At 38.9% G+C, this 20,187-nt stretch overlaps 1 protein-coding gene across 2 annotated transcripts in view; it reads left to right on the top strand.

Moving 5' to 3' along the window:
- The window catches only part of LOC127424726 (dipeptidyl peptidase 9-like), a 48,731-nt gene that overhangs the window by 7,931 nt on the left and 20,613 nt on the right, over positions 1–20,187 (top strand). The window contains exons 4-8 of one of the 2 annotated variants that reach the window (XM_051670148.1): positions 7,275–7,387; positions 16,053–16,226; positions 17,045–17,213; positions 18,173–18,283; positions 18,385–18,513. In XM_051670148.1, the coding sequence (XP_051526108.1) occupies positions 7,275–7,387; positions 16,053–16,226; positions 17,045–17,213; positions 18,173–18,283; positions 18,385–18,513 (696 nt within the window). Of the gene's footprint in view, positions 1–7,274; positions 7,388–16,052; positions 16,227–17,041; positions 17,214–18,172; positions 18,284–18,384; positions 18,514–20,187 lie in introns of both variants that reach the window. The other variant, XM_051670147.1, reaches the window with a different exon arrangement.

The following is a 20,187-nucleotide window of genomic DNA, read 5'->3' as shown; positions in this document are numbered from 1 at the left end:
TACTCTGACAGTGTTTACTGTAACACAATTCAGTGGCAGTGCTTCCCCACTACTGAATCTACAATATGAAACACACAATGTGTCCAGTGTAGGCCGATTCCCAAACTAATGACTCTTAAGGCCCTTGCACACATCCTGCAAAATCGAAGAACAAACGTGTTTGAAGTCATTTTGAACTCTAACCAAAGTGACGGTGTTTTGTGTTTGTTTTGGTGGTTCCTAAAAGCTCGCCAGGGTGAACTTTCAGGAAAACTTCTTACCACCTGCTAATCACCTCCTTACTGCCATTGGTCCATGTCAACAGTGGGTGTGACATGGAGCTCTACCTATTTTGTGTCCAACAGCTAATTCCCCTTCAGTCAGTTAAGATCAGTCAACATGAACACACCGGTGTGCAGCATTATTAGCGAACTGTTGGAAACGTACCTACATCTGTACTATCGTTTGCATGTTCCAAGAACATGCCATGCGATTATTTTTATTTTTTTAAGTCTACAAAAGGACTCAAATCTACTCAAATACTTTTTAAGTGCCCATTCACACTTTTGTTGGAAATGCTGCTAGCGTGTTGTTAGCGCATTAGCACCATGAATTCAGAATGTAAACAAGACAAATTATTCATTTCCTATTACATAGTACTTTAAATCAGGGTTTCCCAAACAGGGGTTCGTGAAGGAACTCCGGGGAGTTCGTGATGGCGATTGCGTACAAAAATATATCCGTCATTTACCGATTTCTAAAAACATCGACGGATAATTTAAAATGTTGACCGTCATTTGACAAATAAAAATAATGAAATAGGACAAAACTTAAACCAAGCACATCAATTTTCCTTTTAACAAGGATGCAAACTACTCACATTTCAACTGAAGTCCCCTTTTCTAAAACTAATATGCCCAAATTGTTTGGTGAAATTTTCTACATTTTCCTTATTAAAATCACTTGAAGGGATTACTTTAAGCTTAAACACTTAAAGCTTTAAATACAACAAACAAATCAACAGAAATTATACAGCTTGAACACTTGCTATGGCTTTCTCACCTATTTCCTCGCTTATGCGTTTGCATCCCTGTTTTAACCAAGCTTGAGTCAGTGTCATTTCCTCACCGTCAATCGCATGATCGCACACACTCTCTCACTCTCCCTGCAAGTGCTGCATATTGTGTGTGTGAGAAAGAGAGCAAGAGTGCGCGCTCTCATGCAACTGACTGATGGTGAGAGGGCACTTTTAATGCAAAAGTAAATGACGTGCTACTCTTCATTAAAGGTGCAATATGTAAAAACGTTCATGTAATGTTAGCCTTTTTTTTTTGCCAATGTGTGAACGGCTTGTAACGCAACTTAAAAAATTAGCCCTTCCCGGACTTCCTAGGTTGCCTATTAAAGCCTATAGACTGATTTTCATGTGAAGGGAGTGGGTCGCTGGAAAATCCAAAGGATGTGACGTTTATATGCGTGCTGCCGAGAGCCTTGCCTCAGTGCTTCCGCTATTCAACAGCGACAACAAACTGCAACACTAGGTAACGTTATCTTAGAGATGGAATCCAGCAAATGTCTGGCTCCCAGCACAACACCGACTCCTACACAAACTCTGAGTAAGCCAAAAAAAATAAAAAATAAATTTACTGAATCCCGTCTGGCTAAGCGGGAACGTGATCGTGGTCGAGCGAAAACTAGAGTGAAGATCAGCAGGGCATTTGATTCCTGGAGGGACCTTCGTTCGGTTTTGGGGATCAGAACCGACCCTGAATTGCCGTTCTTCTTATTGGACAGGTAAGCTTGCATAACTGCAAAGCATGTGAAATATAGTGCCATAAGGATTGATCGGTGTAATTTTAGCTAACTTGACCTTGCCTGCTAACACTGATGAATTGCAAGCTACCTTGCTTCGTAACTTTCAAATAATTTCAACAATCTTGTCTTTATACTAAAAGTCAGGTATACAGGATAAATTTAAGCAAATACGCTGGTTTCTTATTCATAGTACAACATATACAAAACATACAATAGTGCAACAGCAAACTGTCTGGTATAGTTCGGTAGTATGTAGCTGTATGTGTGTATCAGTATGCTATGTTTGCTGGTAAGTAGTTTTAGTTTTGTCTCAAAGTTTGTAGTAAAACATTAATTACTGTAATTTTAATTATGCTACCTCATCTGTCAGCATGATGCTGGTGGATCATGTTCAGTCTCTTTGTACGTTACGTCATTGTTTTGGTCGATGCTCGCTCGTGTCCCTATGGAGTGTGTGCACGAGCAACAGGTGTCATTAATAACAAGGGTTTCTGAATCTTACATACTGCACCTTTAAATGGTAAAAGTTAACATAATTACTTTTATAATCAGCAATGCAATCATGTTTTAAAAGTAATCTTCATTAACCTGACATTGTTTGCCTTATAGTCTTGAAAAGCAGTAGGTGATGGCTATACCTCCTTGGCCTGTACTGTTAACTGCTTATGCGCTGGTTCTGTTCACTGCTGAACCGACCGGTTGACAGAAGTTCTGATGGGTCTTAAAGTTGTCATTTAGGTGGCTGCCTACTATTGCCTTGCATGGCTGAAACTTAAAATATAGGCTAATGTATAATTTTGTAAAAAAAAAAATTTATATAATGTTTAATTTCATACATTTTTCTAGAAGTAAGGGGGTCATGACCCCCACTCCAGATTATAATGATTGCTACAGCTCTGGGTTGCTTTGTTACTTGAATGAAAATAAATTTTTATTATTGGAAATATAAATATTGGCTATATCATATCAAGATATCAAATGTACATACACTAACATACATTTATACAATTTGTAGGGAAATGAAAACAGAATCAGAATGAGCTTTATTGCCAAGTATGCTTACACATACAAGGAATTTGTCTTGGTGACAGAAGCTTACAGTGCACAAACAATACAACAACAAGATGGAGATAGTAAAAAATAGAATAAAAATAAAAAATGAATATAAATTATAAGTGTGTGTGTGTGTGTGTGTGTGTGTGTGTGTGTGTGTGTGTGTATATATATATATATATATATATATATATTAGAAATACACAATAAGACAATATATAAATATGTGTGTATGTATGTATGTACATGTACATTTGTGCTCAAACGTTTGCATACCCTGGCAGAAATTGTGAAACTTTGGCATTGATTTTGAAAATATGAATGATCATGCAAAAAAAAAAAATTCTTTTATTTAAGGATAGTGATCATATGAAGCCATTTATTATCACATAGTTGTTTGGCTCCTTTTTAAATCATTACGGTAACAGAAATCACCCAAATGGCCCTGATCAAAAGTTTACATACCCTTGAATGTTTGGCCTTGTTACAGACACACAAGGTGACACACACAGGTTTAAATGGCAATTAAAGGTTAATTTCCCACACCTGTGGCTTTTTAAATTGCAATTAGTGTCTGTGTATAAATAGACAATGAGTTTGTTAGCTCTCACGTGGATGCACTGAGCAGGCTAGATACTGAGCCATGGGGAGCAGAAAAGAACTGTCAAAAGACCTGTGTAACAAGGTAATGGAACTTTATAAAGATGGAAGAGGATATAAAAATATATCCAAAGCCTTGAAAATGCAAGTCAGTACTGTTCAATCACTTACTGTAACCTCAGGAGAAATACAGGCTGCTCTGGAAAGATGGTGTGGTTGTTTCAAGGAGCACAATACGACGATACTTGAACAAAAATTAGCTGCATGGTCGAGTTGCCAGAAAGGACAAATGCCACAAAAAAGCCCGGTTACAATATGCCCGACAACACCTTGACACACCTCACAGCTTCAGGCACACTGTAATTTGGAGTGACGAGACCAAAATAGAGCTTTATGGTCACAACCATAAGTGCTATGTTTGGAGAGGGGTCAAAAAGTATTGTGCTCCTTGAAACAACCACACCGTCTTTTTCCATAGCAGCCTGTATTTCTCCTGAGGTTACCTGTGGGTTTTTCTTTGTATCCCGAACAATTCTTTTGGCAGTTGTGGCTGAAATCTTTCTTGGTCTACCTGACCTTGGCTTGGTATCAAGAGATCCCTGAATTTTACACTTCTTAATAAGTGATTGAACAGTACTGACTGGCATTTTCAGGGCTTTGGATATCTTTTTATATCCTTTTCCAGCTTTATAAAGTTCCATTACCTTGTTACGCAGGTCTTTTGACAGTTCTTTTCTGCTCCCCATGGCTCAGTATCTAGCCTGCTCAGTGCATCCACGTGAGAGCTAACAAACTCATTGACTATTTATACACAGACACTAATTGCAATTTTAAAAGCCACAGGTGTGGGAAATTAACCTTTAATTGCCATTTAAACCTGTGTGTGTCACCTTGTGTGTCTGTAACAAGGCCAAACATTCAAGGGTATGTAAACTTTTGATCAGGGCCATTTGGATGATTTCTGTTACCATTATGATTTAAAAAGGAGCCAAACATCTATATGATAATAAATGGCTTCATATCATCACTATCCTTAATTAAAAGACAGTGTTTTTTTTTTTGTTTTTTTTTGCACGATCAGTCATATTTTCAAAATCAGTGCCACAATTTCAAAATTTCTGCCAGGATTTGCAAACTTTTGAGCACAAATGTATGTACAAATAAAAATCTGTTACATACAGATAGTGCAAGGGAATGTAATAGCACCAAGAGGTAGGATATGTTGGATAAATATAAATAGACTAAGCTGTGTATTGCACATAGTTATTCCTCAATGGGGCAGTTTTAACTGTTCATGAGATGGATAGCCTGAGGGAAGAACTGTTCTTGTGCCTGATGATTCTGGTGCTCAGTTGCACTGGCCAGAAGGCAACAGTTCAAAAAGGTAGTGGGCTGGGTGAGTGGGGTCCAGAGTGATTTTTCCTCATTCTGGAAGTGTACAGTTCTTGAAGGGAGGGCAGGGGACGACCAATAATCCGCTCAGCAGTCCGAACTGTCCTTTTGTAGACTTCTGATGTCCGATTTTGTAGCTGAACCAAACCAGACAGTTATTGAAGTGCAGAGGACAGACTCAGTCACTGATGAGTATAACTGGATCAGCAGCGCCTGTGGCAGATTGAACTTCCTCAAATGGCGAAGGAAGTACAGCCTCTGCTGGGCCTTTTTCACAATTGAGTCAGTGTGGGTCTCCCACTTCAGGTCCTGTGAGATGATAGTGCCCAGGAACCTGAATGACTCCACTGCTGCCACAGTGCTGTTTAGAATGGTGAGCGGGGTCAATGTTGGAGTGTTCCTCCTAAAGTCCACTATCACACGTTTTGAGCATGTTCAGCTCCAGGTTGTTTTGAATGCACCAACTGTTCAACCTCCCTTCTGTATGCAGACTCATCGTCATCCTGGATAAGGCCGATGACAGTAGTGTCATCTGCAAACTTCAGGAGCTTGACAGAGGGGTCCTTGTCATTGCAGTCATTTTTGTACAGGGAGAAGAGTATTGGGGAGAGCACACATCCCTAAGGGGCTCCATTGCTGATCATACAGGTGCTGGAAGTGAATTTTCCCATTCACACTAGCTGCTGCCTGTCTGTCAGAAAGCTGGTGATCCACTGACAGATAGAGGTGGGAACAGAGAGTTGGTTTAATTTAGTCTGGAGAATAGCTGGAACGATGGTATGGAAAGCCGAACTGAAGTCCACAAATAGGATCCTTGCATATGTCCCTGGTCTTTCCAGATATTGCAGGATATGATCATCATCCACAGACCTGTTTGCAAATTGAAGGGGATCCAGAAAGGGTCCAGTTATGTCCTTCAGGTGGGCCAACACCAGTTTCTCAAATGACTTCATGACCACAGACGTCAGAGCGATGGGTCTGCAGTCATTAAGTCCTTTGATTTTGGGTTTCATTGGGACAGGGATGATGGTGGAGCATTTGAAGCAGCAGGGAACTTCACACTACTCCAGTGATCTGTTGAAGATCTGTGTGAAGATGGGGGCCAACTGGTCAGCACAAGATTTTAGACAAGTGTGTGAAACACTGTCTGGGCCCTGTGCTTTCCTTGTCTGTTGTTTCCGGAAGACCCGGCACACATCCTCTTCACAGATCTTAAGTGCAGGTTGAGTAGCAGGAGGGGGAGGAGGGTGGTTGCCGGAGGTGTTAATGTTTGTGTGAAGTGAAGGTCAGAGCGGGTATGGGGTGTGAGACTGGACTTTTCAAATCTACAGTAAAACACATACAGGTCGTCAGCCAGTTGTTGATTCCCTACAGTGATGGGGGATGGTGTCTTGTAGTTAGTAATGTTTGCCAGAAATGACAGATACAAATAGGCTATTTGACATTTATTTATTTATTTTAAATTTTACTACTGTGACTAGTGCAATCTCTGATTGGAATAGAAATTTCAGTGGAAAATAAATAAAATGTATAAATATTATAAGAAAAGAACAATAAAAGGTTCATTAAAATTTAACAATAATAAGATAAAGTGAAAAGATGTCAGAAATTATATTTCAAAAGGAAAACATTACTTAAATATTAAGGGATACTTCAATTAATTCATTTTGGTCGAAGAGGTTTGGCTGAAAAAAACTTGGGGAACCCTTTAAATCATTACAGAGTGTTTAAAAAGCATCTTTTACTGATCTCGTGTGAATTCTATTCATAGAATGAGGCATGTAGTCATTGATAACATATTTTAATGTCATATTAGTTGATGTTTTACATGTGGTCTTGAGCGTCCTCATATTGAAATGCTCCTCCAAATGCCTCCAACAGCGGTGTGGCCGGTGTCTATATGTTCACAAACAGTATGTCGTTGCTCAGCTGTTTCAAACTTCAAACTTGAGCAAAAAACAAAGAGTGTGCTGGGGCCTTTGAGCTGCTTCTATTTAATCTACAGCACAAGACACACAGCGTGACCAGGGTAATGTAGTTTCCAAACAAATTACTCTTATGAGGTGGTTCTTTTTAGTGAATCAAAAACAATTCAGTTGAAGCAGATACTGAAAAATCTCACCACATCAAAAAATTGCATTTCTTATTTCCAAATGTTTCTTCCTCAAAGCTAAGACTCTTTAAGGGATTCCTTAAGGAATCAGAATCATTAAGAGGAATCGGAACCGGAATTGTTAAATTCCTTACGATTCTCATCCCTAGGTGTGAATTTGGATCTTTTAAAGACCACTTGAATGTGAACACATCCTTTGAAATCTGGCATTTGACTGTTTCATGATTTGCATTTCTGTTTAGAATTACACCAAATTATACCTTTTAAAAATGTTTGTTTTAAATGTATTTTTTTAATGATGTTTCCACTTTGTCACACTCAGGAATGCCCTATGGGAGCAGAGAAAACTCATTACTGTACTCTGAAATTCCAAAAAAGATACGGAAAGAAGCCCTCTTGGTGTTATCATGGAAACAGATGCTAGATCACTTTCAGGTATCTTTCTTTTGAGTCAGTTCTTTTCGATGAATCGGTTAACTGGTTGACAAATGCACGAAGACCTTTAGAGGACAGGGCGGGAATTTTTTTTCAGGAACACTTTAGTTTAGGGATCAGAAATTAGACAGTAATTCTTGACTAATAAATACACTTGTAAGTGACTAGTTATTGACTTGTTTGGCATTATAAAGTATTTATTAAGCCTTTATTGGCTGATTTCTTATTCTTGCTTTATAGTCCCTTTATATTTGCTTTTGTCATAATGAATTTCTTAGCTAAAAACAAAACATATCAATAGCTAGTATGATACATCCTTTATAGGTTCTTAGTACTCTGTGACTGTGTGGCTTGTACTGTAAGTATGAAATACTTGTAGAATGCATATAGTATTTCAACAAAGCAGGTAAGTTTAGGTTTAGGGGTAGGTGTTGGTGTAGGTTGTTTGTGGGACTAATAAAAAAAAAAAAAAAAACTTATTAAACATGCTGCAGTGATGCCCCTATACTGCATGGTAGTATTTAATTAGGGATGCAAATAACATCTAACACTATTTGCCCTTAGTGCAAAGAGGATGCTTTTTGTTGCTATTTACACTATTCATCAAAAGTCTCTGCCTTCTATATTTTTTTACTTAAGAGTTGCACATTCACATAGTGTAATGAAAACCTATGTTTGCACCTTACTAGTTACTGGTATATTTTGTTTTTACCTCATAAGTTCATTGTTAGTAAAAAAAAAACAAATGTAAAGAGGCTATTTGGCAAAGGTAAGAAATCAATGAACTAAGGCTTTCTAAATTCCTTTATAATTCCAAACAAGTCCGTAACTAGTCCTTTGCAAGTCCATTTATTAGTCATTAATTACTGTATAATGTGTGATCCCTAAACTAATGTGTTACCTTTTTTCTTTAATAGAAAAAGATGTTATCTTTTGCGTTCACTCGTGGTATGTTTTGCGTTCCCTCGCAATAAATGCACAATAGTTCTACTGTAGTAAAATTGTAGTAACCATGTATGAACCATGTTTTTTTTAGCAGAAAACATGCCTTTACTATGGAAGTAACCTCGACAGACCCTTTTTTCTTTATTTTGGCGCAAATCATGGTTTTATTATAGTAAAACTGCACAATGTAGTAACCATAGTTTTTTGGTGGAAATCATGGTTTTACTATAGTAAAATTGTAGACAGTAGTAACCATATTTTTTGGCGGAAATCATGGTTTTACTATAGTAAAATTGTAGACAGTAGTAACCATAGTTTCCTGGCAGAAATCATGGTTTTACTATAGTAAAATTGTAGACTGTTGTAACCATATTTTTTGGTGGAAATCATGATTTTACTGTAGTAAAATTGTAGACCGTAGTAACCGTATTTTTTTTTTTGCAGAAATCGTGGTTTTACTGCAGTTGTAATGTAGACTGTAGTAACCATAGTTTTTTGGTGGAAATCATTGTTTTACTATAGTAAAATTGTAGACTGTAGTAACCGTAGTTTTTTGGCATAAATCGCCGTTTTACTATAATAAAATTGTAGATCAGGGGTCCGCAACCTTTTTGACATGGAGTGCCATTTTTTATTTTACTGGTCAATGGCTGTTTGACATGTTTCCAGACACATGTATAACTGTGGTTTAACAAAGTTTATTACGTCTCATTCGGCACTTCATCTATAAAGGGGAATTATTTGAGAGAAAATGTTTTTTTTTTTAATAAAACTAGCACTCTGTCCCTTTACGAGAGCGCATGCACGTTAAACAGTCTACGCTGCACGGAGAGGGATGATGTTGAGACATATGCACGGAGAGACATGGATTTTCAGTCCTATAGAAAGAAACTGTTGATTTCTTGTGTTCCAATGTGTGGATTACTACTTTTCACCAACAAGTAAAAATGAAAAATGTGGGGATTTCGCACACTGTGAACACGGAATGTGCGGGTATATTTAAAATGTTGAGAAGACGTGCAATCCTGCTACGAAATTCATTAAGTGTGTTTTTTCCTGCTATTTTCTACTCCTTGGTAATAGCTGCTGCTAAGACACTTGGAAAAGAGCGAGGACAGTGCTAGGAGAGTGCGCTCGGTGTCTGCACGATCTTTTGTGCGCACGCCACTGTGCCTTGGCGCGTGCAGTATATTATGCGTTTGCGTGTCTTTGCGAGCTAAATGTGCTCGCTAATCAGTTAGAAGACTTCGTTTGCTCCATGTAATTTTTGTGCTCTCTTGCTTGTTGTTTGCTTGCACTAATGTTATAAATGCAGAACTGGCCCGATCGGGCAAGTGATAGTTCTAGCAACTGGCCCATATCTCTCTCACACTGGCCCCGGGCCATCGGTCAGTCTTTATTGTTGAGCCCTGATTACTGATCATGAAATTGCGTGGAATATTGAATTTTTCTTATATTATGTCATACATTTTTCAAAATCACGCAGAGGGCAGTAAGCAACAGCGAGAGAGGAGCAGGCTATTTTATTAATATTATTTTATTTAAAAGTTTTTCGCACCTGCATTCCAATCTACATTTTGATGTAATCCTTCCTCATGATCACGCAGCATGATTTCATCAGCTGAATGGGAGACTAAACACTTTTAAAATGTGACGAGACTCGCACTGCACGTGCAAGCCATTTGCACATCACTAGCCGATGAACTATTTAGCCCTTTTCGGTGAATCGGACCTGCAAAATCCTAAAACTTTATTTCCAGGTTTAATTTATATTTTGAATAGACTCGAAATATGTGGGTTTATGTTTTTTCTTAATTGTTTAATGTAATTTTGAGTGCGACTATGGTTTAAGGATGGTGTACCTGTATGCTGGGTTGGAAATCTCATGGATTAATAGTGGTGTTTTCCTTATTACATCACGTTGTTCTGAAAGCAAAAAGAAACAAATGAAACACGGAATGTAGGCTGTCAACCGTGCAGCCTGACTGAAGCAAAGCGGGCACGTTTACTTGCGTGATTAACTGAAAGTGAAGCACAGCCGGCTCGTGATGCGCGAATGGCTTACACGCGCTGCACGGGTCTGTTGGGTATACTGCATTCTCGTCACATTTTAACTTTTTGTTTAGCCTCCCATTCAGCTCATGAAAACATGCTGCATGATCATGTGGAAGGATTACATCAAGATGTAGATTGGGATGCAGGTGCGAAAGTTACATAAATAAAATAGTCTACTCCTCTCTTGCATTGCTATGGGAAAGTACTTTCCTCAACGACCTAACTGAATCCCTTGTACAATAACATCAATCTTCTGATTGGCAATGATGTTTGAGCCCCGACCCTTTAGGCGCGCATCAGGCGTATGTAAGCAGGTGCTCAAGCATCATTACTTCAGATTTTCTTCCTTCACAACTACGAACATTCGACTTTGTCTAGGAAACCCTCGACTGCTTCACTGTCGAGATGCACATTTCAGCAGATGATTGTTCTCTGCAAGACGCTAACAGGGTGACTCGTCGCCTGTGCTCCTAGCGCCTGCAGTGAGAAGGCTTACTGCTGCCCTGTGTGTTCTGGTGAAGTTTTCTCCATCTTGTCATCGAAGACACTTTGAGTGAACGGGTTCTTCGCTTCAGATGCTCGTCGTTGAACAATGCGGTGCTTCAGCGAGATCCGACCCGCTTCCCATAGCGCTCCGGCTGGAGAGACTGTATCCTTTCATAATATGTATATCTATATTTTATATAGATATATGTTTTTATAAGCCTCTTGGCTTTCACAAAAAGAGCCGCTTCTGTGCAGTGCGTCTTTTTAAAGATGCTGTTCCACAAATGTTCCTGATGCGAGTGGCACATCCCTCCATCAGACGAGCATGAGAGCTGTGTTCATGGGGGCCACACCCATGCAGAAGCAGCTCTAATGGAGACAGACTGCCCTCACTGCGAGGGCACGAGTCTCCGGACGTTACGCTCTAGGATCGCCCTCATTCTGAGGGACGATTCAGCCTCTAGCGCCCTCACACCCACCTCCTCTGTGTTAGATCCCGAGGGACCACATGAGGGGGCACGGTGGGGCCGCGAGGTGGAGTTGGATGATTTTGAGGTGGACCTTGTGCCGGCGCAAGCCCCATGAGCTCCCTGTGCTTCTGATTTAGCATGTTCGCCGTTTCAGTATGTGCGTGATGAGCTCTGGCCCTCAGCCTCATCACATTTGCCGTTTCTGACCATGGGGATGACACCATGTCCCTCATAGCATCAAATATGACTGGTCCACGGAGGATATTGCCATCCCTTCCCCCAGTGTGGGTGAAGAGCATGTGCATGCCACTGATACAGAGCTGATTCGCATAGAATTCGGCGGTTGAAGAGCTCTGTTTACAGTGGTCTCCTCCAGCTTAGATAGATCCGGCTTGCGTGCTAACTATAAATGTTGGCCTTAGAGTCAGAGGACCGCAGTTCAGACAAGCCATCGACTCAAGCTGATATGTGCTTTGACTAAGTCATGAATGTGATGCGAAATGTACACAGTTACATGCTGCTCATCCCCGCCGAGTACGCCGGGATGGTTGAAAAATATGTTTTGGTGTTTTGCTTTCACAAGACACACAAATGCGCTCGCTGCTTGTGACGTGCACATTCATCCGTTACTCATCCTCGCTGTGATGGAAGTCAAATGTGTTCTCATAAGAAACAGAAATGCGCTTGCTGCTTGTTATGTGCGCATTCACAAGCGGTTCATCCCAGTCGGGTACGCTGGGATGGTAGATAGATGTGTTTCTGTGTTGTGTTCTCATAAGAAACAGGAATGCACTCGCTACCCATTATGTGCACATTTGCATGCTACTCATCCCCGCTGGGTAAGCCGGGATGGTAGAAAAACAGGTTTTTTGTGTGTTATGTTCACATAAGCAATGTTCTCATGCAAGAGAGAAAGCGCTTGTTGCATCTGCTCGCACCACACCTGCTTGAGACGCGTGTGCATTTACAAGCCCTTCCCGCCAGAGTTCGCTGGGAGTTTGCATATGCTATTTATGTGTGATGGTTTTCATATAAACAGTGTTCTCACTAAAACAGAAAGCACTTGCATGCTGTTTGCTTCCCCTCCCCGCCGGTGTTTGACAAGAGGCATCACACATGCAGTTTCTGTGTATTGTATTCAAATAAACAATGTTGCATGAATCAGAAGTGTACTTATCGCACCTAGATATGTTCTATTTTGTGTATTTTTCCTACTAAATTGTTTTAGATATTCAAACGAGATATAACATAAAACAAAGGCAACCATAGTAAACACAAAATACAGTTTTCATATATATATATAATATATTTATTTTTTTTGGAAGCAAAAAATTAATCCAACACACATCACCCATGTGAAAAACAAACTGCCCTCTTAAACTTAATAGCTGATTGTGCCACAACTGCAAGCAAATGCTTTCGATAACTGGAGATCAGTCTTTCACAACGCTGTGGTGGAATTTTGGCCCACTCTTCTTTGCAGAACTGCTTTAGTTCAGCCACATTGGAGGGTTTTCGAGCATGAACTGCCCATTTATGGTCCTGCCACAGCATCTCAGTCAGGTTCAAGTCAGGACTTTGACTAGGCCACTCCAAAACTTTAATTTTGCTTCTTTTGAGCCATTCAGAGGTGGACTTACTCCTATGCTTACGATCATGGTCTTGCTGCATAATCCATTTGCGCTCGAGCTTCAAACCACAGACTGATGAACGGATGTTCTTCTTTAGGATTTTCTGGTAGAGAGCAGAATTCATGTTTCCCTCAATGAATGCAAGTCGCCCTGGCCCTGAAGCAGTAAAACATCCCCACACCATCACACTACCACCACCATGCTTGACCGAAGGTATGATGTTCTTTTTGTGGAATTCTGTGATAGATTTACGCTAGATGTAACGGGACCCCTGTCTTCCAAACAGTTCCACTTTCGATTCATTAGTCCACTGAACATTCTCCCAAAAGGTTTGAGGATCATCAAGATGTGTTTTGGCAAAATTCAGATGAGCCTTAATGTTCTTCTGGGTTAGCAGTGGTCTTTGCCTTGCCACTCTTCCATGGATGCCATTTTTGGCCAGTGTCTTTCTGATAGTGGAGTCATGAACAGTGGCCTTTATTGATGCAAGAGTGGCCTGCAGTTCCTTGGATGTTGTCCTTGGATTTTTTGTAACTTCCTGGATGAGGTGTTGCTGTGCTCTTGGAGGAATTTTGGAAGGTCGGCCACTTTTGGGACGGTTCACTATAGGGCTGGGCGATATGTAAAAAATATTTGATCGATAATCGCATTAAAAAATATTTCAATTATCCGTTTACATCGTCAACCCCCCTGCTGAGTATCGGTGAATATTTTTGCATTATTGATTTTGCTTTAAAAATATAAATCATTGATTGAAACGCGAAAAACTTAAACAAAAGACATTTCTAAATTCAAATGGCACTTCAAACGAAAAGAAAAAAGTGTTTAAAAGAACAAAAAAAAATCTTATATAACCAACTCCGCAAATCCAAATATTTACCGTCTCCAACGGCCCCATTTGCCATCATACAAGTATTCGTCAATGACAACAGGTGGAAAATTACTAATAGCCTACAAATTAAGAACTGAAGACAATTATGAATTTAAATATAATAATCATAATCATAATAAATGTCTAATAAATTCCCTTGTGTTCCCAAAATTATGCTGTCAAATTTGTGTTTGTGCATTTTTATGTAATACAGTTAATGCTGCCTAAAGAAAATAAAATAGAACACAATTTTTGGTTCAATGTGAACGTGTCTTGTATTATTTTATGATTTAATCACTTTTGTCTTTGTTACCTGTGAACTGCTCCATGGAAATAAAAACAAACTAAACTCACAGCACCTCCTGAGATGATCTGAGATTATTTTATTTTCCTCATCATTTCTGGAATTTCTTTCGACCTCGGCATAGTGTGCTGCTGTATGAGACCTTTTAGCCAACTTCATGCTGCTGAAAAAGTTCTATTTAATTAAACAGGGCTGGCAGTAATCAGGCCTGGGTGTGTCTAGTCCAGCTGAACCCCATTATGAATGCAGTTTCATAGATTTGGGGATTTAGTAACTAAGGGAGCAAATACTTTTTCACACAGGCCTGGTTGGTATTGGATAACTTTTTTGCTTCAATAAATAACATTATCATTTAAAAAGTGTATTTGTGTTTACTCCGATTGCCTTTGTTTTATATACAATGCAATATACACAAAAACAGAAGAAATCAGGATTTTTCACAGCACTGTATTCAAGAAGCACACATTCACATATATATATATACACTTAAGGCATATCTACAAGTCATCGGCCTGCAGGCCTGTGATTCCTTATACATGTCCGTATTTAAGTGTTTTACCACTGGGGGTGTGATTTCACATAGTGCGGCGGGGTGGGATTCGAAACTGAATCGAAAGGGAACGTAACCTAAGTTCCCTGAGATGAAGGGAACAAGACATTGTGAAAGCTGCCCACACTACAACTACAATGATTTGAAGAAAGAGTAATGCCCTCTGTCCCTCAGTCAGAAAATCTGATGTAATAATGCTTGAGCGCCCGCTTATATACGCCTGATGCGCGCCTAAAGAGGCAGGGCTCAAACATCATTGCCAATAAGAAGATTGGCATTATTGTACAAGGGTTTCAGTTAGGTCGTTGAGGAAAGTACTTTCCCATAGCAATGTCTCGTTCCCTTCATCTCAGGGAACTGAGGTTACATGCATAACCGGAAACGTTTTACTATAGTAAAATTGTAGACTGTAGTAACCATAGTTTTTTTGCTGAAAATCATTGTTTTACTATAGTTATATTGTAGGCTGTAGTAACCATACTTTTTGGTGGAAATCATAATTTTATTATAGTAAAATTTTAGGCTGTAATAACCATAGTTTTTTGGCGTAAATCATAGTTTTACTATAGTAAAATTATAGACTTTAGTAACCATATTTTTTGGCGGAAGTCGTTTTACTATAGTAAAATTTTACGCTGTAGTAAACATAGTTTTTGACCGAAATTATGGTTTTACTAAAGTAAAATTGTAGACTGTAGTAACCATGGTTTTGCTTGCAGAAATCATGGTTTTACTACAGTAAACTTAGTAAGTTAACCGTCGTTTTTTGGTGGAAATCATTGTTTTACTATAGTTATATTGTAGACTGGAGTAACCATAGTTTTTTGGTGGAAATCATGATTTTACTATAGTTATATATTTTAATATAGTTATTTGTGCAGAAACCTTGTTTTTACTGTAGTAACTATGAAAAGTTGCCATGGTCTAACAGTAAACTGTATACATATGGTAACCATGGTTACCATAGTTTTACTAAAAATACCATGGTTAAACTATAGTATTTGTAGGAAAACCATAGTAATCACAAAATTATAAATATTTTTACCATAGTTTTCCAGTATTACTATGGTTTCACTACGAATATTATGGTTACTGGAGTTAAACCATGGTAAATTTATTGCACAGGCATGAAAATCTTATTGCGAGGGCACACAATACTATTTCAGGAAAATAAATCCCGTGCTGTCCTCTAAGGAGCTCCGTACAAATGAGTGATTGATTCTTTAGCATTTTTTTTTTTTTTAAACCCTTATCCAGTAATCACAAATAACTGGAAATGTCATTGAAGTTCATTGGACAACAAGGGGGGGAACCTTCTACAACATTTGATTTAAGTTTGTGCTCTTCCTGCAGGCGACTCCACATCATGGCATGTATTCCCGCGAGGAGGAACTTCTCCGTGAGAGGAAGCGTCTGGGGGTCTTTGGCATCACTTCCTACGACTATCACCCACAAAGTGGTCTTTTCCTCTTCCAAGCAAGCAACAGCCTTTTCTATTGCCGTGATGGTGGCCATAATGGCTTCATTGTGAGTCAGCAGTTTAAAGGGATAGTTCACCCATTTACTCACCCCCATTTCATTCCCAACCTATGAGACTTTCTTTCTTGCGTGTAACAATAAGAGAAATTTTGAAAGATGTACTGGCTGCTTTTTTCCATGCTATTACAATGAATGAGGACTGAAGCTTTCAAGCTTTAATACAGACACAAAGGCACCAATAAAGTATCATAAATGTAGTCCATATGGCTTGTTTGTAATATTCCAAGACTTTTGAAGTCAAAGTATAGCTTTCCATGAGAAACTAAATGTATTAGTTGCATGAATTATTTGTAGTTAATCTTCTCCTCCTGTGAGCTGTTACCTCAATAACCACTGTGACTGGATCGTTGAGACAGAAAGAACTGCATTACCAGATGAAACGATTAATTGAGAAATCTGACTTTAAATTATTCAAATGATTTAATCACAATTTGGACTTCGCTTCTTCTCTAGTGAACTCTTCAAGGAGAGCTGGAGTGGATGTCAAGATCTATCATATGACTTCAGAGTACTTGAAATATTGCGCACTAGTTGCATGGACCACTTTCATGGTTCTTTTATGGTAATTTTGCACTTGAAAGCTTAAGACCTGATTCATTGTAACTGCATGGAAGAAAGTGACAAGTACATTCTTTAAAGTTTTTGTGGTCCATGAAAGAAAGGCATACAGATTTGGAACATGAGAGTAAGTAAATGATGACAGTTATCATATTAGTGTAAACAATTCATTGAATATTAATGGAAAAGTACTGTATGTGTGTGAAGCTGTGTGTGCTCATGCCTGAAGGTCATGTGATGTTTAGCAGGCCACCCCAATGAAGCCAGTGGAAATAAAGACTCAGTGCTCAGGGATACGCATGGACCCCAAGATCTCACCCGGTGACCCCAGTTTCATTGCCTTTATTAATAATAACGACCTGTGGATGACGAATATCGAAACTGGAGAGGAGCGGAGACTGACTTTCTGTCATAAAGGTTTGAGTTTTACCTACAGTATTCATGTAAAGCACCAGACTTGCCTTGATTATTTAAGGAATTTTTTAACTTGGAGATAGTTCACCCAAAAAACTAACATTTTCTCATCATTTACTCACCCTCATGCCATCCCAGATGTGCATGACTTACTTTCTTTCTTCTAAACACAAACATAGATTTTTAGAAGAATATTTCTGCTCTGTAGGTCCTCACAATGCAAGTGAATGGTGACCAGAATATTGAAGATCCAAAAGGGACATAATGGCTGTATAAAAGTAATCCATATGACTCCAGTTGTTAAATCAATTTCTTCTGAAGCAATATGATAGGTGTGGTTGAGAAACCGATCAATATTTAAGGCATTTTGACTGGAGTCAAATGGATTGCTTAATGCTGCATTTATGTCCTTTTTGGAGCTTCAAAGTTCTGGTCACCATTCACTTGCATTGTATGGACCTACAGAGCTGAAATATTCTTCTAAAAATCTTTGTGTTATGCTGAAAAAAGTAAGTCATACACATCTGGGGTGACATGAGGGTGAGTAAATGATGAGAGAATTTTCATTTTGGGGTGAACTATCCCTTTAAATAGAAAATAACCTTGATCTATAAACCTATTCTTTATTATTCAGTACTACTTTGAAGGTTTGTATTTTTTAACGGTTTAGCCAACAGAGTTTATACAAGATCAAGATTGAGTTTACAGATTACAGCATATAGTTGACGTGCAGGCGCTTTGCCTGCACGTCAACTATATGCTGTAATCTGTAAGCTATATGCTGTAAACTATATGCTGTAATCTGTAACCTTTTAAATGGTTTGGAGACAGCTGTGCATTTATCATCTGTCATTAAATTATTGAAACACCAAAAACAGAACAAACTTTAGTTTTCTCTCCAACCAAAAATTGGTCCATATGAAAAGCACAGTGAATGCGTTTTTTGAATTCTGATTCTACAGGGTTGAATAACGTCAAGGATGACCCAAAATCTGCTGGCGTTGCAACGTTTGTGATTCAGGAAGAGTTTGATCGCTTCACAGGATACTGGTGGTCTCCGGCTGTCCTTAAAGGTTTGTTCAACACCTGGAGGGGTTTGTTGACACTATTCAGCTGGCTAAGTTAGATGAACCCTCTGTATACCTATGTCGTTCTGTTTATGTTTGCATTGCAGATGCAGATGGAGGCAGAACGCTGCAGTTGTTGTACGAGGAAGTTGATGAGTCAGAAGTGGAGATTATTCATGTGCCCTCACCAGCCCTGGAGGAGCGGAAGGCAGATGTGTACAGATACCCCCGGACTGGTAACCACACACCTCACACAACACACATGGGCTTAGGGTTTGGAATCGAGAGTTCTCATTCTAGGGCTGAGCAGTGTAGCTAAACAAATGATATCTCAATATTTTTCAGCCTTTAAATGAAATTCAAAGTAATTGCTTTGAAAAGGATTTAAGATTTTGTTTTCAATCAGAGGAAAAATCATGTCAAACAAGCCACTGTTGCCAGTTAGTTTTAAAATGTTTAATGCAAGAAGTGAAATACAGTTTCCACAGTTTTTCATTAAATGAACACAAGGAAGAATGATAGTGATTAATTTTCCTGTTTATTAACCATTAAACAATACACAGTATAAACATCAAAAACACTCACAAATTAAGGCTAATTTATATTTCTGCGTCAAACCTATGGCGTAGCCTGACGTGCACCTCTCCAAAAATTTTACTGCACGTCGTGTTAATGCAGACCACAACAGCTGTGATTAGTTTGCTTCATAACTAGAGACAGTCTGCCAGGATGACCAAAAGAAACCTGAGGTAGCATTGCATTTTCTTGAATATTATTTTAAGATCTATGCGTCATATCCACTGATCAATGAACAGTCACATTATACAGTATTTGGCCTCATTTCGGGAATGTCTGTTGTTTTTAAATTCTGTTTGTGTTTCATGTAGTTTACAACTTATGAACTTTGTGCTTTTTTTCTCTGGGCTTTTATTTAGTTTGCGAGTGAAATAATATTTGTTGTATTTTACTCGAGAACTTTTCAATCTGTATGATGTTTTGACCATATGTTTGAAAGTATGGTGTACAGTAAATAATCATATTTCTTAAGTTATGAAAACGGAACATTTGTAATTTGTCAGCAAATCAAAAAAGTAGCTCAGCAAGTATTGACGCTGACTACCACCCCTGGAGTCGCGAGTTCGAATCCAGGGTCTGCTGAGTGACTCCAGCCAGGTCTCCTAAGCAACCAAATTGGATCTGTTGCTAGGGAGGGTAGAGTCACATGGGGTAACCTCCTTGTGGTTGCGTGGTAAGTTGTGCATGGATCGCGGAGAGTAGCATGAGCCTCCACATGCTGTGAGTCTCCGCGGTGTCATGCACAACGAGCCACGTGATAAGATGCGCGGATTGACTGTCTCAGAAGCGGAGGCAACTGAGACTTGTCCTCCGCCACTCGGATTGAAGTGAGTAACCGCACCACCACGAGGACCTACTAAGTAGTGGGAATTGGGCATTCCAAATTGGGGAGAAAATGGGATAAAATGTTTTTTTTTTTAAAAAGCACCTGTTCAGAGTTGTTACATTGTCTATATGCATTGTAAATGACACCAATATTCTGTTGGTCAAGCGAGTAGTTATTAATTGAGTTGTTTTTTTTCAGCACAAAGCATCAAAGAATGCCAAAATAGTTATTTATTATTATTTAAGCGTCTCAAAAACAAGCTTGCCATCCGTAAATGACCCATTTATTTTCGGCAGCATGGCAGACAACATGTATAATAAATAATATGTACCTAAATACAGTTTACTTTGATGAACGCGTTTTTAATGCTACACGGAATCCATGCATTACAATGCTTTTGTTTATTTACTGTATTAAATGTATAATTATTTCAAAAATTACGATATTTTCTCTTAATACAATAGTATTTTGGCTGTCACAGAGCGACGCAGACACACCAACGCAGAAC

The sequence above is a fragment of the Myxocyprinus asiaticus genome, chromosome 33 (genome assembly GCF_019703515.2).
Source record: "Myxocyprinus asiaticus isolate MX2 ecotype Aquarium Trade chromosome 33, UBuf_Myxa_2, whole genome shotgun sequence".
Taxonomy (NCBI): domain Eukaryota; kingdom Metazoa; phylum Chordata; class Actinopteri; order Cypriniformes; family Catostomidae; genus Myxocyprinus; species Myxocyprinus asiaticus.
This window is presented reverse-complemented; position numbering and strand designations above follow the sequence as displayed.